General features: G+C 35.0%; 1 protein-coding gene across 5 annotated transcripts in view; it reads left to right on the forward strand.

Annotated features, from left to right (window-relative positions):
* CCDC91 (coiled-coil domain containing 91) overlaps positions 1 to 19,766 on the forward strand; it is a 171,461-nt gene extending 151,695 nt beyond the window's left edge. For all 5 annotated transcript variants that reach the window (XM_075162664.1, XM_075162673.1, XM_075162682.1 and 2 more), the window contains one exon: positions 18,573 to 19,766. In XM_075162664.1, the coding sequence (XP_075018765.1) occupies positions 18,573 to 18,725 (153 nt within the window). In that variant the 3' untranslated portion in view covers positions 18,726 to 19,766. The remainder of the gene's footprint in view (positions 1 to 18,572) is intronic.
* The last annotated feature ends 5,183 nt before the right edge of the window (positions 19,767 to 24,949 follow it).

The raw sequence follows: 24,949 nt of genomic DNA on the forward strand, positions 1-24,949 counted from the left end.
TAGTGAAGTAAAATAATAGAAATGGAAAAAAGTAATGAAAAGACTTAGATCTGAAAAGAAGTGCTGGTATTTCTCCTGATACTAAAGAAATGATACCTTACATAAAAATCACTCTCAAAATAATCTTTAGAGACACTAAGTATAAACGCCCACTCATTCTTCATTTGTAAATTAGATTTTCAGATTTGCTTACTTCCTATCTCTGTTCATACTCCCTGGGGAAGAGTTGGTCTTCCTTATCAGCACATTTTACTAATACTCGCGCAGGCCACGGTTTGTTAGGGAATTTTCTAAGGGCTAAGCTGTTTTTTGAAATAACATTAATCCATTAAAAAAAAAAAACAAAATTTGAGATGGTGATGATGACAACATTTTTTGACAAGACATCTCAAACTTTTTCAGAGAGAGATAGTTTTGGAAAATATGGAGAAAGATACCTCTGTCTACAAGGTTCATCATTCTTTAATATTTTAAGAGAAGATTTTGTGATAAGAACTAATATCTTGCATTCAATTATTGAAGGTAAAGACTGCAAGAGAATGCTTGAAATTCAGGGTAAATGCTCACGTTAATTAGATTTATCCACCCTGTTGAGGAGAGGCAGCAAATTCCTTTGGGTTATTCAAATTGTCTGAGGAACTGCATGTAATTCACTTCTAAAGGCTGGCCATATGAGAAGATATGTGTACGTCTACATAGTTGCTCTGTTATTCATCCATCAAAATTATCACAGAAAATGGTCAATTAAGTTCTCCTTAAACAAATCAGACTAAAAGTTCTCCCTTTACTATTTTAGTGCTGGTTGAAATAATATTTTAGTTTTTTACAATATTGGCAAAAATGCCTTAGTTAGCATATAGGTCATATAGTCTTCATAAGGACCTTGTAATTTATGACCCTTTTTATATTAAGAATTACATCAAATTAATGGGGGAAATCAGCAGAGTAGAAGAGAAATAAGATGTCTGTCTGGTAGCTGAAACTGGCTGTGATTGTAAAAAGTCATTTGAAAACAATATTATTACCAGAAAACACCTCCAAACATCACTTTAATAGAAAATAACAATGACTTATGGGCCTTGTTATCAGACAGATAAATGTCTATGGTTTTTTTCTCGCTATTTCTGTTAATGAGTTTTAATTTTCTACTTTCGAAGGTGACATTATCGCTGTATAAAAATCTATATATGTAATTGGTGTTTCTGCCACTGAGGAAATGTCACAAGGCTGGAACCATTTTCATCTTACCCATACATCAGTCTTCAAGCTTATTATCGTAATTGTGGCACATTGCAATTAAAGCAATTTTTATGGCATTTTGGCTTTCTAGCCAACTAAGAGTTGACATAGAGTTCAGCTATTGCTTATCTGTATTTTGTCTTTCCTGAAATTATTAAATACGTTGCCCTCTAGACATTTGTTATATAGGTAACATCTCTCAGCTTTATTTAGCTGAGAATTCCTTGACCTTCTCTCATTGGCTGCACTTTGCTTTCCTGTCTGTCTTCTATACATGCATGATGTATCTACTGTTGTGATACATCTATTGGCAGTAACCATGCAACTCGGCAAAACCTCCTCTTGAAACTTGAATCCTAATGCGGCTTACAATCCATTATAATTACTATAAGAGCTCAGCTTCTTGGGGAGATAATCATGTTTAGATTATAAATTAATTCTTTTATTTATATTGCCTAAGCTTCTCAACTGTGCTCATCCAGTCTTTTTTTTTTTTTTACACTTAAGTAAACTTGCAAAATTATTCATTATTTCTAATAAAGTATATACAACTGGCTGGCATGATGATGAGAGGAAGTAAAAGAAGAAACCCTTTACTTGCCTTTCAGAAATGTACTGCATGTGAATGTGAAATGATGTACTTTGAAAGGCTTCTGAAATACCTACCACTGATATCTTGGATTGAAACGAAAATAACTGTTACTATAAACTACTACAGTAACTTCAGTAACTAGACTGCACACATATAATCTGCAGCTTTTTAAAATATATAGTTGACTTCATGGTTCCAAGAAGAGTGGTGATGTTGTTCATATTGAGTACTGATGTGCTTGCATGGTTAAAAAGTGTTTTCTGCCAACCCTTTTCAGCTATAGCTTAGAACAGTATTAAGGATCCAGCACTCTGCCTTTTTTCCAATTACTTACTTCAGGAAAGGCATGACAAGCACACAGCATCTGCTTATCCAATGCTTTCAGACCAAAACCCAGGAAGTCTGCAAATAAAAGTGGGGGCTTTCTACACAGTGATGTAGGCTAAGCCATGAATTGGTACCTACTTGGTCACACTTTGTCATTCATATTGTGGAGCTGATTTTAATGATTACTTTTCAAAGTAAAGACCAAAAAAAGCTTGGAATTCACTCGGTATATTGGGTAGAAGTCTACAGTATACCATAATCTCATATTCTTCAAGCGACCACTGTGCATTAGCAGTCAACATTTCCTAATGCATCCTGTTAGAACTCCTGGCACATCCTTTCCTCTGTCTCCTTGGTAAATCAGTAACTTCACATTCTTCAAATTTTCCATTTCTCCAGTGACAGGTAAGCTATCTTTAATCACTGCTTTGAGTCACATTTACACTCTACTCTTTGAGTCAGATTCATTTGCAACCCAGATTCCCATCTGGGAGAAGTGTATTAGAGCAGTGGTTATATGACGCTCCATACCTCCTATGTAGATTCAAACTGCAATTTTTCCCATATAGGGGATAGTATCTATGTGCCATGTGATATTACAGAAGCTGAGGGTAGGATAGGCAGGGCTGATCATTCCCTTCTTGGGCAAGAGATCCCAAATGTTTCAGTAGCAGAGTTATGATATTAGCGTATCTTATCACTGCGAATAGGAAGGACCCTTCTTGAAAAACTTGTGTTACACATTGGTGACTTTCATTTATTGATCCATTTGTGTTAAGTCACTTGCAAAATCATGCATCAAAACCAAGAATTTCTTTTTGAACTCCTGTAGGTAAAACTTATACCCTTCAGTGTTAGCCAGTTATTGTCGGAATTTTGGTATGTGTTATTGTTTTGCAAGTGTGCTTGATGTCAAGCATCAAGCACAGCTTTCTTCTGAAGGTTTATTATTTGAAGGCAAGTGCAAGTGGGAGAGGTTATGAAAATCAATTTCTTTTAAGTTATTAATCTCAAATGAGTGTGGTTTTTTTTTTTTAATACTTGCTATATTTTAATATTACTTAGAACGAAATAGGGTGTCATTACCATTCTTGTTTCTGAATGTTTGGCTTGGCATTTGATGCAAGGCCTCAATTGCAGGCTGAAGTGCCAGCAGCCGGAGCTGAAAACAAGACTGCGGTGGGCAAACTCAAGATTTAATTTCAGAAAGAGTGTTTATATTTTCCCTGGGGCCACATTAATGAAAATCCAAACCCTAAATGTTACCACCAACACATTTTAACAGACCAGTTTCCCAGTTTTTAAAGTGTGGTGTCACCTTGAGTATTTTTCTTTTAACTTTTTCCCCTTTTTCTGACTTTAAAAGAAAAGCAATAAACCTGTATCATTTTTGGCTGAATTCAATGTCATGTTTGGGGAACACAAAGTTCTGTGTAATGCAACAAAAATGTTGCATTTTAAATGTGTTGCATTTTAAATGTTTTGCATTTAAAAACATTTAATCCTATCTTCTATTTCTGTATCAACTATTTTAATAATTCAGCTTTAAGTTACCGATGCAAAACTTCATGTTACTACAAAACACACCACCATCTGATATGTACATATGTGTTATAGAGGTCCACATATTGATGTTCTGAATCAGCCTGATGTCAGAACATCTGTGCCATGCCTAGGATGAACTTGTGACCAACAAGTCAGTGCCAAGAGAGACAGCGGTGATGGGGTCAATGAGAGTTCCTTAGCTCAGTTTCCTGCTCCTTCAGCTGGGCCTGTTTTGTGGCTTTAATAGGATTAAAGAAACATTTACATTGAGGCTTTAGGAGCATTTTCACACTGCTCCTTTACACAACTCAAAGAGCAGTATAAATCCAAAGGATTAAATAAGGGTTTTATGTAAATTTGTAGTGTAAGATGAGTTGGTCCACCTGGCTCTCCTTTTTCTCCTCTGAAGCAGTGTACTGCATGTGATACAGAAATGAGCTTAGCATTTTTTCTTGAACTTTTAAATTTCTATAAGCTTTGAAATTATTGTTTCTAAATATTAAAATGAAATGGTAGTTTCTGATGGAGGAATATAGTATTTCAATCTATAGATCCTGTTAGACATTTTTCTTCAGAGGGCCTTATGGCATTTTTCTGCCACTTTTCAATACTGAAATATCATGCATTTAAGAGAATTTTTAATTTCCTGGAAGTTATAGTACTCTGTCTTTAAAAATGGAAAGGGGAAAAAATACAATTATCTGCCACTTACTTAGATTCATTAAAATCCAGAGGAAATTGTTAAATAACCAAAATTATAATTTTCAAATTCCTTGAGTAATCATTTATGCTGATGAAAGCAATTTAGTTGAAACTGCATACATAACCTATTGAATGTTTTTTGCAATTACTTTAGAGTAAAATTGCCAGAGCTTGAAATCCTTTACTTAAGTTAAAACTGTTTCATATATCCTTTTGTGCCTCACTGTGTAAATCTACAAAGACCGAGATTATGCCTGTACTCTTTAGTCAGGCGAGATTCCAGTTGAAACTGAAATCAAGTGGTGTTATTGCTAAGAAAATATTGTGCTATCAAAGCCAAAAGGGGAAAAAATAACAGGGTGAATTATAACGTTCAACAGTGAGATGACTGGTTACTACACTATTTCAAAACTACTCTTGTGATTTAGATGTATTGTGTTTTTAATCCAAAGTGTATCATTATAATTACTGTAAGAGGTATATCAACTTCGGATTTGGTCTGCAATCACATGATCATTCAACTTGCTCTGTGTTCTAGACTGTTCACATTAATAAAGATTTGCCGTGTACACTGTGCTAATGTCACCCAGATGTATCCATCACTGGATTGTGGTGGTGTTTTTCACATCATTAGGTGATTAAGCAACACTTGAGGTCCAGGGAAATGCGATATCTGTCATCCAGGGTCTCTCTATTCTGCAAGTATTTGATGCGGAAACAGAAGAGACTTCCATATTTCTTTCTGTTGTCCGTTAGGAGGGCTGTGTGTGACAGGAGGAAGTGATGCATCCTTACACACCTCCTGTCCTCTGTAACTGAGGGTCTCCTGTATTACGCCTGATTCATCCTTCAGTGTTACAATTGAAAGTATTTTATACTGTATTTCTGGAAATCTGAGAATTATAACCAGTTCATTTGTTTTGAGATTGGTTATTTTGCATTCTGTACAACTTTCTCAAAATCTGTTTTGAGATTAAGTAGAGAAAAATTTCAAAGTTCTTAATTAGAAGTGTGGAATTATTCCTTTTTAATGCGACTTGTGACTCTTGTCTGTAGGCATTTTCATGAGAGCTTTAGATTGACTAAGAGAAGCTAATAAAAACACCAGAAAAAACTATGGAACCTTGTGTATGAATGAACATGAATACCCTTCTTTTACCATCCTAGTGAGAAAGTTAGACAGGTCAGCTGAATTTTGGAGGTTAGACATTTAATATTCTATTAGACTGAATAACTGAATGCTTTGAGGAGAAGGACTTCGTGAAGATTTTGTCATTCCTATTAAAATAAAACTTCTATTCATTTGCTGTCTTTTTCTTTCAAAGTCATCTATATGCTTGTCACCAAATTCATATTCCAATGGTTAGTATTTCACTGACATTTCTTAATTCAGAATTTTTGTGTATATTAATTAGGTATTTTGGTGACACAGCAGCAGTTATAAATTTTCTTTTTTAAATTAGTGTAATCCACATTACTTTGTACTAGATGCAAAATTTAATCAGTTCAATATGATCAGCTTGGATTAATTAAAGCTAAGCAAATCATCTGCAATTTTATTTTCTTAGTCATAGGCCAACTTCTTGGCTTTCTATAAGTCCCTGGTGTACCATTCTGTTGGCACCAAGGGGATCCTAAAGAGTCTTAGGAAGTTAATGATGGACGTGCTCAGCAAAGGCATTTTGGCATGCACCTGCGAGGCTGTCAAATTGCCAGAGAGAAGAGGCAATTGTTCCACTCTGATTGACATTATTGTGAGTTCTCAGTATAAAGATCAGAAGGTGGGTCAAGGTCTCTTCCATCCCTAGATTTCTGTGATACAATTGTAATTACGTTAGAATTGAGCCCCAAAGAGACAAGGACAGAATACAGAAGGCCCTTTTTTCTGTTGTGTTTCCATGACATGCAAGGACACTCTTGTGGTCTCTAGTTTCTGGATTTGTGTTGTGAGGATCCAGAACTCACATGCATCTTTAAAAAGAAAAGAAAAAAAAAAAAAAAAGTTGTGGTCTGTAGAATTTCTCCATCCATGTACCAAGATAGGATAAGCCTAGAGTAATTGCAGGGCCATCACCAAGTCTTATTATGTAACAGATTCTCTTGGCTGTACAGTTTTGAGAGAGAATTAATTTTTTCTTTTGTTCACTGCACAAATAAAATGAGTAGATAACTTTGTGCATAAGGATGGTTTATTCAGTCCCTAAATGTGTTTTGCTACAGCTGAGGAATATTCAGAGTTCAGTGTTTGTTTGGTTTTTTTGTACTGCTTCTCCTTTACACCCAAGTCCTTTTATGTGGAGATACTTTAACCTCAGTAGTTTTATCTGCTTACTTTTTTTGTTGAGTTTTTAGCTGGGGAATTATTGGAAACATTTCAGAACTGGTTATATGCAGAAATTTTCAAGCTATTTTTATCCCAAATCTTGCAGCTTCTTTGCTCTATTTTTCAGGTATGTCTTTTTCTTTTATTCTTTTTACCCTTCTGCTGAACTTTGATTTTAAAAAGTAAATGGGAAAGTTGGCCTTACCATATGTGTTTTGATGGATCTTTCCGATGATTATTTCCTGCAATTGGATTCCTGCAGCAAAGCCAGTGGGTTCAGAATTTGAGACATAATCAAGTTGTCTATGAAGCTAAAGAATCATGTAAAGAAGTAAATTTTCTTACCTACAGAAATAGTAAGATTAGATAGATGAAGCAACACAATGTGGTTTCGTATTTACTTTTTGTATTCATGTCAGTGTGATAATAAAAAGACTAAGCAGTCTTTACCCATGTGTTAGAAATTTAACAAGATGCTTCAGTGACTTAAAGGGATATATATATATAGTTAATATGTATATATACTATTTTTCTGCTTTGGCTGCAGACTATTGACTCATTATTTAGTCAGGGATGTTTTTCCCACGCTGCTTAGCAATGGTTTCTTGTCTTTTTTTTTAGTAATGTAAAATAAAGTATTGCCAAGGTAAAAAGCTACCATTCTATTTGCAGTTTTATGTCCTTGACGTTGTTATTTCACTCCAAAGCCTTAATACAAATCTGCATCTGGAAAAGAAGCAGAATAGCTAGTCTAGTAACCAAAGGAAGCTGCTTTGGGGAATTTACTATACTCATGTTGTTGAAAAGTCTCTGGTGGCTGGCAGTTGCAGAAGTAATTTGGAGTTGTGTAGAGCATAAAGCCTGCAGATTATTGTTTGTCTGGTGGCTTTTTCCTTCTCCTTTAGAATCTTCTGCTTGTGGTGTTGTAAGTGATGACCTGCTGAGAGCCATGGGTACTCAATCTGTGTATGTTTTGAAACAAGGAGGTCTTGTCTTTGATGACATTGTTGCAGCTGCAGTTTTATGAAGTGCTTCTCCAGCAGCTGTCCTGAATTTTGCTGTAGTAGTTTGGCTTCAAATTCCAAACTGAGGTTTCCAGTAAAATGTGTCTGTCAGTAAAAAGCATTAGTAAAAGCTGCAATCCTCTCACTACTGAAGAAGTCCAGTAGTAAGTATGGTCTCAGAAATGCGTATGAATAGTAGAAATTTAATTTTCTGTTCCCTGAATTTTAATGCTTAATTACTTATTTTAATGCGTATATATGCTTACCACTGATTTAATGCTGAATTTATCACAGATTCACTGCAGGCTGATTTTCCTTGTTGAATTTCTTCATGTGAATCCATCAGCTTTAATCTACAATGGTAATTTTAGAATGATATCTGTATTTTGTGTGATATCATCTTTGCCTATGCCTTCAAGTATATACTGTTTCATCCTGTCAGATCTTATAATTGAAGTTTCATTAAAATGAAAACTGAAAACCTGACTGTTAAATCAAGTGTTCCTCAAAACTAAGAGGTAGGATTTTTCTTATGCTACTTCAGTAGGTACCAAACTCCAGTGTGTTGTTAGGGGACACTTTGCTTTAGAGATAGCTAGTGGCATATGGTATCACAATTTCACAGGAACCTTCAGATAATCATGCTATAACTGCAGTCTCCTTGACATCTAAGTGGAATAACTACAGCCTGACTCCTTATGTCATCTGTAGTTTCAGCTTTGTATATAACATTTTTCACCTCTCAGTCTAAAACTGTGATTCTCTGTGATGTGTGTTGTTAACCACCTGTTATATTTCTTCTTAGAGGCAAGGAAATTGTGCTCCTGGTGAATCTCCTATTAATGAAGAATCACATTAGATATAGTTATTTAGAAAGCACTCATTCCAATGGAACAGCAGTTATACAACTGTGGAAGGATTTACCCTATGGTTGCCCAGTTGTGCACATTATTAGGGTAGATTTTTCTGTTTGTATCCACTGCAAACACTTAAGATGCAACGATTATTTCTATTTTACATACTTATGCCCTGATAGTGTAAATTACATAAAAAATACTGTTCTTATTAATGCCTTTATTTGCTGTTTGCTTTTCAGTTAGGCTTAATTAATCCAGTTCTGTAGATATCATCTTAATACTGCAAGGCGATTCTGTGAGCATGACTCACCATGAGCCCATCAGATAACATTTTTTTATTTGATTTGATAACAATAGCTATTTATATAAGTAGGAAAATTGCTGTTGCTTTTAACCAAACATGCTTACCCTGGATTAATTTGGAATATGTATGCATACTGACAAATGAAGCAGGTCTTTGGTACCAGATCTAGCACCCAACCCTGCACTCAGGGCTTTTCAGGAAGCATAGTCTGATAGTTTTCAGGCACTTTCCTGGAGAGATGGTAATTTGCAGTTATGAAGCTCCACAGAAGCCCTGTGTAATCTCTGCCAAGTCATTTGTAGCCATATTAAAACAGCATGAGGCTGACTTGGGTATTTAAAACAGTTCAAGATAAAAAAACTATTAGGGACTTCTACCCTCTATGAGGACTCAGGATCTGACAAGCCTGGATAGAAAGCAGTCTGTCTCGCTTACAAATCCTTTATTTAGGTGCTGTTATATATCTCTAGTTCCTTCTTCCATATCGGAGGAGGTGATCTGATGAATTTGGCCCTTAGTTACGTTGTGATTAGTCTTCTACTTTAGGCCTACCTTATGGGGACTGTAATCTAGTGTATATCAGAAGCTATACAGACACTTGCCAGAACCAAATGCTAACCATTTATCATTCAGAGATTTTGCGGACACTGCTGAGTTCCATGCTGGGTAGAATCAGATCTTGCTCAGGAAGATGTACAGCATAGATTCACTCACATGGCTCCATTTGTAAAACAATCATAATAGCATTCACAGAAGTATAATGAGAGTTAAGATGCTGAGTATCAACAGGGATAACATAAAAGTATTTTGAATAAATAGGGGATGATCAGAATCTCTGTGATTTGTGTCCCTCTCAAATAATTTCTTGCTTTTTTTTTTCATTCTCACAACCAGTAGAAAATATCGTGCCCAGAGGAAAATATGAATTGGTCCTGTGCGGCATAACACATGGGAAGTTGGGTTTATTTGAAACCAGCCCAGTCTAAGCCAGTGTTACTCAGCCTGTAGTCTATAAAACATTAGAAGCGGTCTGCAAAATAATTCCCTGTTCTACTCTTATAATTCAAATATATGCATTTTTCATTTAATGTACAGGTACCAAATTTAATTGTTTTGTTATTTATTTCAGTAATGGAATTGATCTTTGCTTTCCTAATTTTTAAGTAGTCTATTTAATACTCTTCAGTCATTAAACAAGAGAAGGACACAAGATGGTGATATAGGTATTTTTTTTTTTTTATTTAGAATGAGAAGCAGGACGTATTGACACTAAAGATAGTGTGTGTTTTAGTAGAGGTTTCCTCATAAGAGGGAACCAGAAATGGCAGAGTGCACTTTGTTCCAATGCCTGTAAATAGAAGTGAATTTTAACAACTTCACAATTCCTTGTAGCTTTCAGATGGAAATGGGCAGTTTTTCAGATGTCAGCCAATCAAAAATCACTCTTCGATAATGGGACCTTAGTCCCCCATCCACATTATAAAATCCTGTGATCTTGGAAAGAACAGTCAAGGGCTGTGCATATCAATAGATGCATAGTGGAATGTCACTTCTCAACAGTGAGGAGGAAGGGAAAGGTCAGTATTAAAAAAAATCTGACTTCCTTCTTATATTTGATCAGCATTTTCCATGCATCTGATATTAAGCCATAAGGAAGACACATGTTTTCTACATGTTCAACAAGTTTTTGCAAAAGCTTTTGTTTTGGAAACCTTTATGATATTTCTGTCCGCATAATATACATGGGTGACTTTAATAGTGGGAAAGGCCCTACTGTGGTCAAACTTTTGCCTGCATCCAAAAGTTTGCAGCTTCAGGGCCTCAACTTGTAAGATTATGCAAGTGCATTTAATTGTATAAGATATTCAGATGCTTAAGTACTGTTTGCTTATATTTCTGTGTGTCTTAAGTATGTTGAATCTGATTGCTAGACCAAGCAGCAATTATAGTAGCAATCATGGTAACTCTATATATTTAATGTATGGCAATAGTCTATAAACAACTTGGTCGAGGAATCCTATGTTCCTAATCTGTTAAGTAGGTAGGTCACCCCAGAGTTGTTCATGTGTTTCTACACATAAATATTTCCATTGTTATTTTTGTGCATTTAGATAATGCCCATTTTTCACCTTCTGCAGTAGTCTGAGCAGGTGCTGCAACCATTTTTAGTTCCTTTATGCACTTAGTCTAGTTTCCTTGACTGAAAGCAAATTTCCTTCTCTTATTTAGATGAAGGAAAGTTACTGTTTTCTTACATTCCTGTGTCCAGCTGGGAGACAGTGGAGATTCTGAGAGGGTTGACAGGGTGTTTTCCCACCACCTTCAACAGACTAGGCAAATCTGTTTTAAAGATATGTCCAACATATGGGATTATTTTAATGGTTTCACTGATCAAGTTCAGAGCATAAAATCCTTAAGTTTTAGAAGTTGCAGCATTATTTATTTAAGGAGAAAGAAACATTTTCACATGGCAATATAATTTATTAAACATCACTCTTTCCTAGAGGTTCAGTCTTGAAAACTGATGGCTTTCTAATGTGTAGCAGATACTGTATAAATTATAGCCATGAAGAACCTTGTTTTTATACACTTAGTAAGTGTTATCAATAGTAGAAATTCACAGGTGGACAGACAAAAATGTCCTGTTCTGGGACTAACTCTAAAATAAGCTCTGCTGCACATATGTACCATATGGATCTGTTTTCCTTCTCATCCATTATAGAAATGAGAGGAAGTAGTTCATTGTTTCCTCATCCAACTCTCAGATTTGCAGGTTCCTCAAGGCAATAATTTTTTTATATGGTCTATTTAATGTGCTAGGGAATTTTTTTAAGCCTTCTGTTGAATCTGTTGGGAGAAGTTCATGTTAGTGCACTGGGAAAGCTTTCTGAGCCCTTAGTTTTACTAGAAAATATAATCACATAGCCGAACTTCTGCGACTATGGAATTTTTCAGAATCGTGTCAGGCTCATTCACTAGTGTGGGTTAGTTGTGGGGAAAAAAAAACAACAAAACCTATACATTATAAAAATTGTACCAAACAAACCCCTCATCTTTGACTTTTCCTGAAAGAGGGACATCTACCAATCAAAATATGAGAAGACATTTCTGAGTCTGTAATTACACTGTAATGTTCTGCTGAACACTGGGTTTGTTAGCCAATATCCAGTCCACTATATGCAAAGAATCTTAACGCTAAGTTGCAATAGTCCATTTCAACGGATTATTGCGCACCATGAATGGGGGCAGGAGGAGTCTGCAAAAGCTAAGGTTTTAATCATACAAGAAAACCCATAATTTTTCAGAAATAATTTTTCTCTAAAAATGTTTAGAAAGTGGCTACAGATTTAAAATGCAGTCATTTATCCACTTAGCACTGAAGTTCAGACCATTGTTCGGAAAGACCATAACTGTATTTTATAATGCAGACTGATATTTTATATCAGTATTATATATATGTACATATAATTAGGCCAAACAGAAATACCTAAATGTGAATGCAATTACAACATCAATGGTTGTCTCTAAGCAAGCAGTTGCATTACATCTGGATTAACTGCTCCATGAGCAATCCAGTGTATTTTTAACATCATATTGGCTATGTGGAATGAGTCCCTGCACAGAGGAAAGAGTGCCACTGACAGAATTTTTTAGTAAATTATTTACATGCATGAACAAATCAAGAGTCATAATAAGTTCTTCCTTATACTTAACTAAAGGATATTCCTGATTCCACTGATTTCAAAGGGACTTGAATTTTTTCCTCTAGTCCTTAATTATTAAGTACATAAATATTTAGAAAAGCAGTCATTCGTCATCAACGCTTTTGACTAGTATTCTGTTCTCCATGGACACATCCATCTAAGTGTTGATCAAACAATGCTAAGTTAGAACTATAGAATAAAATGAAAAATTACTCCAGAGTCTTTTCATGGAAGAATGTAAGTTCACTTTATTGTTAGTTTAGGCTTATATTAGTTTTCTGCAAAAATGAGGACATTTTAATGAAATTCTTAAAAAATCATAATCTGAAGTACATTTATCATTATTCTTTAATTTGTATTTACTGTTGTTTTAAAAAAAGTTCTTTAGTTAGTAAATTCATATAATACAAAACCATATAGAAAAATAAGAAGTAGAAATTAGTTATAGTTAGTTTACAAACAGCGAATAGACAAAGCTTTGGTATATTTATCATTAATGAAAATATGTAAAGAAATGAAGACTAAATAAAAGAAGATAAACTTTGACAAATATTACAACAAAATCTCAATTGCTTTTACCTACAATGTTAAAATGTCCCCTTTCTACTGAACATTACTTAGAAAGAGGACAGGAAATATGTAGGATTGCTCATACTATTATGATGATGTCTATAAATAATTACTCGTGGCTAATCAATATTGAACTTCAAAGCATTACCTTGACTATGAATCCTATTCAACAGCTAACAAGCAGCTACTTGTAAACACTAAATAAATGGAGAGCCTTTATATCAGCCTCACTAATCTAGACCTGCCAAACTCGATCTTCAGAACACATTCTCTTACACATCAATCTCTTTTTTTTCAATTCCCCAAAACATTCATTTTGCATTTGAAATTTCCTGTCTTTGCATGAACATGATTTTCTTTGAGTGACAAGGACAGTTTTCAGGATTTGAAGTCTTCCCCAACTGACCCCCCCCCCTTTATGGACAAATATAAACATATATATCACTGTGCTGGAATGTTTTCTTGATGTACTACTTTGCATGATTTCCATAAGAAATCAGCAGGACTCAAAAGCTGATTCCTGATTTTACAATCTTTAAGGGAAGCTGCTCTGCTTCATTAAATTATAATGGCATGATTATTTTTTGTTTATTTTACAGTGTACATATGTGTGATCAACTATGAAAAATGCCAGTAATAAAAGTGAAATTAAAAACTTTTTACTCAACATCTTTGCTCTTTTTTAATCTCTGGTCATTGTATTTGTTGAATCTCATGATAAAAAAAGATTGCAACTTTTACTCATGTTAGTATTACAGAGCCAGAATAGTGAGCTGAACTGCATTTTAATACATTAATCATCACATGATCATTTGAAGTACAGGTAAACTGTTCAATATATATTTGTGTAAATGTAGCTACCATTTTCTACAGCTACAAATATAATTGGTATTGAAAAATGGTATTGTCTGAGAAACAGTTTTGAAAAATATACTTTTAAACATCTTAATGTTTATACAAAAGGGAAAATTGAAGAGCCATATGTAACATTAATTTTGCTTTCTTACTTTTCTGAGTGAACTTCAGGCCACAGTGAGATTAATAATGAAACATATCTTTACTATGGTGAGATCAGAATTTAATCCTTAAATCTTCGGTGCTAAACCTAAAATTATATTTTCTATAAGATATTTTATTAGTTACTAGTAATGGATAGTATAACTCTGACATATAGTAGTTATTTATAGAGTTCTGACTGGGTTTCTCTTCTAGCAATTTGAAATATTTAACAGGTTGGAGAATATTCAATAGAATGGCACATATGCCATGAAAATATATCTATTTGCAGGTAGATATTACAAGGGGAAAATATGGAGGATGTGCGTGCTCAGTTATTTGTGTAAGAAACTATTTTCTACTTTAGGCATCGACCATGTAGACTTCCATTCCATTTTACAGAAAATTTGAGCTGTATGATAAAAGCTAAGAAAATGTAGAGCTAAGAATAATTATTAACTTTGGTTTGAGCTATGGATTTATGAAGTGATACAGGGGAAGATGGATTGACTTAAAGTAAAATAGAGCAGCCTGGGGTGAAAGCAGTCACCTGGTGGCAGTATTCTGCACAGTTATGTGTGAGCCTTTCTTTTTATTTCCCAAGTCAAATTCTTGCATCCAGTGATAAGAGTTCTGCTGAGGCCTATGCCTCCCTTCAGAGCGTGCCTTGCGTGGCTCAAAGGCACGTCATTCTGGGTAGTCTAGGGATATGACTGAGACGGGACCCCACAGTGAGTCTCACCCAGTCATCTTTGGCCAGAAGGATGGTGGAATCATACTTAGACCTCAAAAGTGGACTGAAGGTTTAAACAGAGGGAAAAAACAGCAGTGAATGTGTTAAAACGTCCTGCAAGAATCAGCTCATTTTTAGCAAATGAATGTGTCTCAATGATTGTGGGAATTTCAGGAGTGGTATAGACCCTATGGAGTTCAGGAACTGCTTTTCCAGATCTTTCATAGCCAGTTCCTCAGTAGGTTCTATACGAGTACATAGAGAGGCAATCTCTGATTCTTAAAAAAAAAAAAAAAAAAAAAAAAATCTGTACAGAATTAAAAAGATACTGTTGAGTAACTTAAAATAATGAAGTTCAGGAACATTAAAACTTAATTAAAGCTGTGCCAATAGGATACAATGTACAGAATTGGGAACTTTGAACTGGATGGATTTCGCATGGCGGAAGAGAAACATTCATTAGTAATAACAGTGATGGTGTGATGTAGAAAATTGCCTTCTCATGTGATAGGCCTGGACCAACATGGTGCATTTTTCAGTATCTATAGAATTAGAATAGTTGGGTTGGTTTGGTTGTGCGAATGCTCCATCCCTAAGACGTTATTCATACTGATTACATTTGCATATGAGTCACATTCGGTTTGAATTTGCCAGATGTCCATTTATGTTTGTTTAAATAATGAGATCATTCCATGAAGTGAACAGGACCTAAAAATATAGAGGGAAGACTATTTAGAAAAGCAAGATTTAGAATGCCTTACTTACATATTTTCACATCTCATGGTATATTACGCAAGCAGAAGCACAGCAATGTTGAGGCACATTTTCAAAAAAAGTTTCCGTTGCTAACACTTCGTTAAACAATATATTATATAACAAAGCTTCATTGGATTTGGTTCTATTTCCCAGTCAATTTCTCCGTTAATGGGAATGTTCTCCTTCTGAATCCATTCAAATGTACCATTTTCAAAGCCAGCATCATTTTGCTGCTTCTCATTTTGTCTTATGTGAAGATCCCAAGTCTTTTCAGAGTGTTTTGTCATTTACTGTAGCATGGAAGAATTTTAAAATGTACTGCTCAAGGCAAAACTTACACATAAACTGAGCAGACAAGGGGCAACTGAATTCTGAATTTTTGTTATTGAATTTACATAAACTTTTAACAAGCAATAAACTTTTCTTATGCACAAAGGGAGACTACCATCTAACCACTTGAGTTCAACAAAGAGTCCTCAAATGTGTACTTAATTCATTTGAGACTTTTAAAATCTTTCTCAAGCCTGAAGAAATTCTGTTTTGTTCGTATTGCAGCCAGTCGCTGCACGCATTAAACATTTTCATTAATACTTGGTGAAATAGATTTAACCTTATACAATTTGAGATTGCTGCCTTGGTAAAGGAATTTAACAGCAGCATATCAGAACACACATCTGGTGAGCTACTTTGATCTTTTTAAAGCAGAATCTGCAAGGAAAGGCTGCAAGAAAAGAAAATGGAGAGTTTAGCCAAAGCTCTAGGTCAAAGCTCAATAAAGAACTATCTAGGAGTATAGATAATATGATATGCAATGAAAGGAAACCATTGAAAATCGGTTTCATGCTAAGCTCCTCCAACTGATATATCTACCAGAAGCAACAGAATTTGATGACATAATATGTTTAGAAAAAGAGGTTTCTCATGTTCTTTCCTAAGATGTTACAGATGATTTTATGTGGATTGCACTATATCTGCCCATTCCCCAGAGAAATAAGGGTCACAAGCACAAAAACATCTGCAAGCTTCCCTATGCAAAATGTTCTTTATATTTTGGACCAGAGGAGAGGAAGGAGGCAAGATACCTTTCAAATCAGAAGAAATGCACCATCACAACAGTGTGTTTATGTTGTTCGTTTGTTCCGGACTGTCTTTTCTAGATACAGCTCCTTTAAAGCTTAGTTTGCTGTTTCCAAGTCTTTCATTTTCTTGTCAGTAGCAGCTGTTAAATATATCAAGAGCAGACTTTTCTGAAATTTATTTGAACTAGATCTGCTTTAAAATCTGTTGTAAATCAGTGGGCTAGGTTCACATCAGGCTATGTATGGAACACTAATGTCTGCTTTTGCTAAGAGATGCAAAAATTTGCACGACAGCTGGAAATTTGCAGAAGTAGAAGTACAAGCAGATATATTACTGAATGAGAGTTTTATGACTGTGTGGCTTCTAGAAAATATGTGTGTATTCTGCTTGTGACTAGATTTGACACATTCATCTCTGTTGAAACAAAATGCCAAAATATTCAAACTACCAGAGCCTGGTTTTGTATGTTAGAGGAACTTAAAGAGCAGCAAAGCACAGGGTCATAAAAATGTTTCCCTTTGTGTATTCAATCACAGCGCTGCAACTCTACCCTGAGTGCATTTTCAAAGTGAAGTGGGAAGGTATCACTAACTTTGCCTTGTATTCTGTATTAATATTTTAAAAAAAGTCTATCTGTTATAAAACAAAATGTCCATTCAAGTGATTGTTAAAGCAGCTGACTGACTGCTGAATGATGAGCATATGTGTGCAGAGAGATACCATAGGATCAGAGTTTTAGTTGAAAGCTATAATTAAAGCTGTGAGTGCTAGATACATGAGGCACAGTATATTTTTTGAAAAAATACGGCCACCAGTCTACTAGACAAGTTTCTGTGATCTGCTAGGGCCGCGTGGCCTCACATTAGCATTTTGCTGGTGTTACAGAGTTCGAGACATTGCTTATGGACTTACGCACAACAGTTTGGCAGAAGTGCAGAGCTGGATTTCTTCCAAATTCCATTACTTCCTTTCTCTTGAGTGGCATAACTTTTATGTCCTATTAGCCTTGTACCACTACCTTTCCGTCTCACCCTATGTCATTGTTATATATGTATTTAGTTGAATTTGTGGCTGATTAAAGGATAGTCAAGTTGAAAACATCTCTCAATTGTAATATTATTTGCTTGGCATTTGAACTTTAAAATTCAAATGAAAGGAATTCTGCAGCACATATTATTTATTAATATTATGATATTAAGAAAATTCAAATACCTTTTGGTAAACTCTATTTTTATGCCATTTATCTGACATAACCTACCCAGTCTTGTTATTGTGTTCTTATCTTTTTTGGTGGGGAAGAAAGGGCCATTGTCTTTACTGCAAGTAAGTATATAGTTCACATTGTTTGACAGTAGGGGACTCCAATAAAACGTTGGAATAAACAAAGTAAGCAGAAAATATTACCACTTTTCCTCTGGGAACTATTTAAATGTGCTTCCATTTAAATTAACAGTAGACTTTGGATTTTTGAATATGCAGTTGTATATAGTGTTCGTTTTAAAGCAGAAGCAGTATCTTTTATAAAAGCAATAGCTGCAATTTTAAAAGATGCTGTGAGGATTTATCTAGTGTGGCTGTTTAGCTTTTCAAATTTCTTCTGTAGAATTTGACAGCTGTTGGAAAGTTACTTTTAGCCTTATGTACATTTTATTTTGAAGAAACTCGAATACTTCATTAAAAAGTTGTTACTAAATTGCACGCATAGAAGCTACTTAGGTTCTTGTCGCATTTGGTTGTTGAATTTTTGTTTTTGAATATGGTTGAATTTTTGCTGACAAACCCTGGCATTTATTTCCAGGTTTTCTTGAAGTTGATCTATCTTTCTTTTTTATTTCAACAGCTTGATCAAGTTGTCCGACAGAGAAATCTGTATAGTTTGGAACTTTTCCTCTCATGTGCACAGAAACAGTTAAGCGTTTTATTAAAGGAAGAGCCAACCACTACAGAGGAAAACAGAGAGACTAACATTCTCAGTACTGCTGATAGAATGTGATTTCTGAAGCTGCAAATCTCAACCTAGCAAATGATGAATATATTCTAATCATTTGGGATTGTATCATTGATTCAAGATTGATCTGAAGCTATGCTTGATAGAAGTATTTGTGGATTATGTTCTTTTATTTATTTATTTATTTAACTACTATTATCAGATTGCAAATATGGGAGGGAAAAAATCCCTGGAAAAAATTGTTTTTATTTATGATTTTTCTTTCATTATATTTTCTAGTAGCCCATGATTGAAGTTCTAGATAACTGCAGCAATGATGAAAGCATTTCCCTGTTATGTCTGTTTTAAATTTGACATCGTGTGTTGATGTAATTTATCAGTACTTTTGGTATTTTAAAAAACGGAGAAAAACATTTAATTGAATATAGATACAAATTCATCTCTATTTCCAAAGTATATGCCCAAGTGTATTGCCTCAGGTGCGCCTGAGGAGCTTATTATTTCTTACTACTTTTGATGTATAACAGAAGAATCAGGACTGAAACATAAGAGTGTTGGCAGGCATTTCTTCAGTCGTTTATAAACAACTCCAGCTCTAGTAATAGAAAAGTTTAAAAACTAAACAGTGCATCTTTTTAGAGTAGGGCAAAACATTACCATAACCGATGTATACTATGTATTTTATTTCTGTTTTACAAAGCTAGGTTGATTCCAAAAGTCATTTTCTCATGAAAGTACGATTAATGTAACTGGCCTCAGTTTCAGGAAGAAGATGTATGTAATTATGTGGAGACTGATACTGCACTGCTTCAGTGGAATTTCTGACAGAATAAGGCGTGCAGCTTGCTGACCTCAGATGTCCTTTCTAAACCCATTGAAGGAAGTAGAAAAACTCCCTACTGACATTATTGGACTTTGGATCAGGTCGTAGGTCTTTCTAGTCTTGCTCACTGCAGCATGGAGGGGAATTTCTGTGCCTACACTCTATTGATTGTAGATTTGGGGCCTTAGTTATAAAAGAGTTCTGAATGAAATACAGGAAAATAAATGTCCATGCTTAGGAATGTAAATAAACTGAGAATGATATCTCTTATGGTGAGCTTGTGATTCAATGGGGGACTTATGGACATTTTTTAGTGTGGTTCTTGTTATTCAGTAGTGTGGAGGGTTTTTTTGTTTGGTTGGTTTTTTGCATCAACAGTCACTTTTCATAAATTGCTTTTTTATAGCAATAAGGAAACACCAAATCGTTGCATATGTATTCGGCAGTATGAAATATGTATTGCAGACAGTTTAGGTTTTTACTTAAATCTTTTTCTGTGCTTCATTTTTGTAATCAAAACCAAAGGTTTTGTCTTCTGTATGCAAAGGCTCACTGAAGAGGTAAATAATGCTGGTTTTACTAGATGATGACCTCACCCTACAAATGGATGAAAATCCAGTCGTCTTTTTGATATTTCTTGATTGACTGATCAGTTTCCATTTCTTCTGGCAGACAAAAAAATACTTTAGTGTTAATGAATTGCCTACTTATTTATCATTCCTAAGCAAGGGAAATTCTTGTCTTTGTCAACTGCACCAAAAATGACACAGATGTCTACGTGGGTTTTTTTGGAAAGTAGAGGCAGTGTAAAATGAAATTGATTGTCTAGTGCTGTCTCACAATCTATGTTTAATTGTGGAAATGTGGTATGAGCAGTTTCCTAGATGAACTTCAATATTCTTGTTTTTACTTCTAGGCCAGTACATGGAATAGTATTCCTTTTTACTAAAGACCTCAAAGTGTTCCCCATCAAAGCCAGAGCCTTAGCAGTATATCAGCATTCTCCTATTAAAGAGTTTTGTATTCTTATTTGCGACAATATGTAAAAGCACTTGTTGGAGAAGCTTATGATTGGAGTCAGTAAGATTTCACTGGTAACTATGGTGTATCTTTCCCATGAGAACATCATGTATTGTTTAATCTTAGCTCTTGAATATTGTGATTGTCACAGAGAAGTGTAGGTATTTTTTTCTTACCTTTCACGGTTTTAGTCCTTTAATCTTTCTCTCTATCCTGCAAGCAAAACTGCAGAATTAGACCACAGACATACAAGATCAGATTGGGAGGTTGGATTACATTCAAAACTCCAAGTCTCAGAGAAGAAATTTGTTATCCAGCAGAAGATGACCTATCCAGTATGCAAGCTTTGGGGTATGCAATAACCTCCATGTTCTCCACATCACATTCAAATTTTTAAAGCTTATTTTTGTTTTTCATTATTTCTGACTATCCATAGGAGAATACAGTTTGTGGAAATATGAGAGGAGGGAAGGCAGGGAGAAGTTCGCAAAACGCAGTCTAGCTCCTAGAAGGTGATATCACAATTGTATTTTATTTTTTTTATTCCTACATACAGACTGAAGAATGACATAAAAGAGAAAATAATATGTTCAAGGCCTACAGAGTAGACCTTTGCCTGCCTCTGAGGCATGGCTGCTAGCGTAATAATTTTGGCAAGACTGATATGTAATGGGAAGAACAAGAAGCCCTAGAACTAATCCTTAGAATGGAAATGCAAGAGATAAAATGTTCAAGCTAGTGAGTCTGCAGTGTAGAACATCACCAAAGCTCATACAATATACATGTTATATATATATGATTATATACTTTATGTTAGAAATAAACCATAAATCTCATTATGTAAAGATGTGTTTTAAACAATTGACTGCGTGTATTGAAAGTTACCTAAAAGACAGGATAACAGTAGATCCAGTGTATGTAATGGTGTCTTTCACTGGTGTCAGTCAGGCCCATTCTATTTTAACACTTCTACTTGATGGTCTAGAACAGAGAAGACCTGAACAGTGGGATTTGTATCTAATAGTTTACTAAGTTAATACTGAATATTGTGATATCATACAGTCCTACACATTCGTGTTATATTTCTGTATGTTTCTGTTGTCTCCCTATCTGCTTCCATTACAGAATGGAAGAAGAAATCATTTGCCACACACTTTTTGTATGCTGTCTCTAGTTAAGATTTAGGAATATTTGAATTTTTGCTTTGCTCTAAGAATCTCATTGACAAATGACACTTGAATTCCTTGAAGCATTGAATTCCTTCACTCCATCATAAGAAGGCAGAACAAAGAAAAAGCAGTAGTCATTCCAGAGGCTGAGATCGCGTTAGTGTTTTGAGATTTTTGTGCATCTTTACATTGGCGTCTGATCAAAACTTGCCTCATGTCCTGCCAGCTCAGTAAATGGCAATGTTAATTCCTGACTGTCTGAAATTATCCATGTAGACATGACCTTAAAGAACCTAATTCCTGTTCACACTGAAACTCCCTTATAGCACTCTTCCACTGTATATTTTTTAAGTCCACATATTTGAGCTTACAGATTTTTCCCCACCCCTTGGATGGAGGGAAAATGTGATAAGATTTCATTTTGTTTCCTAGCAGGAAATAGCCACTGATAAAAATTGTTCATCAAGGGGACAGATATAATTTATGCTCACTTCCAGATCATGTATAGTGCAGTTATCAAATGGACTTAGTGCAAATGTAAAATGAGCTAGATCAGGGCATACCCAATCTAGCTTACAGCTAGTTAGCTTTCTTATTGCTAGATGGGTAGGTGTTAAAGCGTAGAGCACAGCATGGTCTAACTAGCCATTTGTATCTTCCTGCTTCCCCAGCTGCATTGCAGCCTACACTGAGCTACCTGAAATACATAGTTTGCTTCAACTGGTTTGGGTACTATAAACTCTGTTGCAGGAGTGACTAACCTGTGGATGAGATTGTTTTAAAAATTTTTACATGGCCATTCTGAATACTAGAAATTCTGAATACTAGAAAGATTTTATAACATATGTGCCATTCCTTTTTCAGCGATGGATTATAAATGTGCCAAAGGAACATTGGTCTGGAAAACATTTTTTACATGGGTATAATTTGGGCCTTCAATTCAATTCAATTCAATTCAATTCAATTCAATTCAACTCAATTCAACTCAATTCAATTCAATGCGCTTGCAGGAATTGATGAAAAAAATGTTTTCTGTGATCTGTCCAAGAATATTATTCTTCTAAGGCTTCAAGAATCGATGGCTTACCTGAAGTATAGCTTAAGCACAGATTTCTTTATTAATTTTTAAGCCTACATAAAACTAATAATACTGTGGCTGAATTAGGGTCACATTTGAACAGTTGAACATCATGGGGAAACCATCTGAATTGCACTCTCTTTGGCTCACATTTTGTATTTGCCTTTGAAAGCGTATGCTTCGTTAGCTAAAGGAAAGCACTGAGGTGTGTAGACTTCTCATTGTAGACATTACCTAAGCAGTTCACTTGCCATGGTGATGTAGTAGCTAAAAATGCCCTCATCAAGCTCCCTCATACATGGAGCAAAAGGTCAGTCTTGCTTTATGCCATTTGCCACATGGCACATGGTGGGTTATGGTGTTTACATCTCTATGGGAAGCATTGCTAGCATTATGTTATAAAGACCTATAGTAATGTCCTGACAGTGGTGAGAGTCAACTGTAGGTGCTGGTGGCAGTGCAGTATTCAGCAACACAAAATAAAGATGATTAATGTTTTTTGATTTATCTTGTTTATTGTATAGTGTGTATTTTAAACTTGTTGTATCACCTTGTGATGAATGTGTGATACAACATTCCTCTGATAATTATTATTATCCTGTGATAATAACAGTAATAATAACAATAATTTCCTGTGATAGATGTGGTATCAATATTTTATCCACGTCTTACATGCTGTGTAATTATAACGACTTTAATATGCGTCAGAGATTTACATTTGTTTATATTGCCTGTAGTTCCTCACATTTCAGACTTGGAAAACCAGCATTTTTTAGATGCTTTCCATTGTCCGGCATGGATAATATGATACACAAAGAAAGTATTATTGAATAAACACTCAGACTGTTCTATTTTTTTCAGATGGCATTCTGAAACAGTTTGACAGCGAACACTAGTAAAACAATAAGTTGTTTATTAATACACATATCCTAAAAATACAATTATCAACAAAATGCTACAAATTTATCTTTTTTATTTGGATTTTTTTTTCAGATTTGGTAATAAATCTGTATCAACAGATATAGATCACAATTAGATGGCAAGTCATTGACATTCATTCTCTTTCTTCAAGTTAAAGTATTTTGTCTTCTCACAAAAGCCAAAGGGATTTGGACCTCTCTGAGTTTAAAAAGAAGCTTGTCTTAACTGATCCGCTCTACAGTATAATGGTAGGAGGTCCTTTAGCCAAGGGAGAAACAGAATTGGTTTTGCTGAGTGAACTTTGAAGGGTGTTTCAATTCGTGTACTACTACCAAATTAGGGCATCAATTAAGACTTCACATCGATCTCGCTACATAAATTTTCTGAAAGATAGCTGGTCGTGATGATACATGGCCAGTCTCTATTTTTGTGGCAATAATTTTAAAAATTCCATTACTTAAACATCCTGCTCCTTTAGTGTGACCATAGATTACATATTTAGAGAGTGATTGTGAAGTTCTGGCTCCTAGGAAGTCAGCAGGAATTCTGCTGTTTGTTATTTCCAGCTCAAAATTTCATCCTTCCTCACATTTTTTGCAATTATGACTACAATGAATATAATGCACACAGCTTTGTCTTTGTATGGTTCTGAAAATGTACCAAGAAATTATTTCAAAAGCAGATTTCATGATCAGTTCTTTGAAGAAAATGTCAGCATTTTTTCTGTTCATGGTATAGTGGGGAAGGGGGATAAGCTGTTGGCTGAGACCTTGGTGAGGGGATACGTGTGTCTCATTATTACTATACTACTGCTAAGAAGAATGTCTTTTAATACTCTCATTGAAATATGTTGTTTCTCCCATGGTACATCAGAACTGATAGTGACTCTGTAGTATTCTCTACTGAAACGCCTAGAAAAAACACGTTCAGTTATATCAACAAAATCACTATCACAAAGATACAAATCAGTCCATTTTAGTATCGGGCTTGACAGTAGTGGAAACATCAAGGTGAATATAAGGTACTACTATTGGTCATATATCCCTTTGACTACTAGTTTTACTTGACAAAGAAAATGGGGTCATTATGAAGTGCTCTATCTCCTGCAAATTCAACTGACTGACTAAGTTTACAGCTGGATAGTAGTTTGATAAAAAGCTGGATGAATCTTAATAAGTTTGTCAGGGTCAGAGAGTCATACAAATGAGAGCATCTTGGGATTTTTTATGGATTATTGTTAGAGTGAGTCAAAATCTGT

This window comes from Calonectris borealis, chromosome 1 (genome assembly GCF_964195595.1).
Source record: "Calonectris borealis chromosome 1, bCalBor7.hap1.2, whole genome shotgun sequence".
NCBI classification, from domain to species: Eukaryota; Metazoa; Chordata; class Aves; order Procellariiformes; family Procellariidae; genus Calonectris; species Calonectris borealis.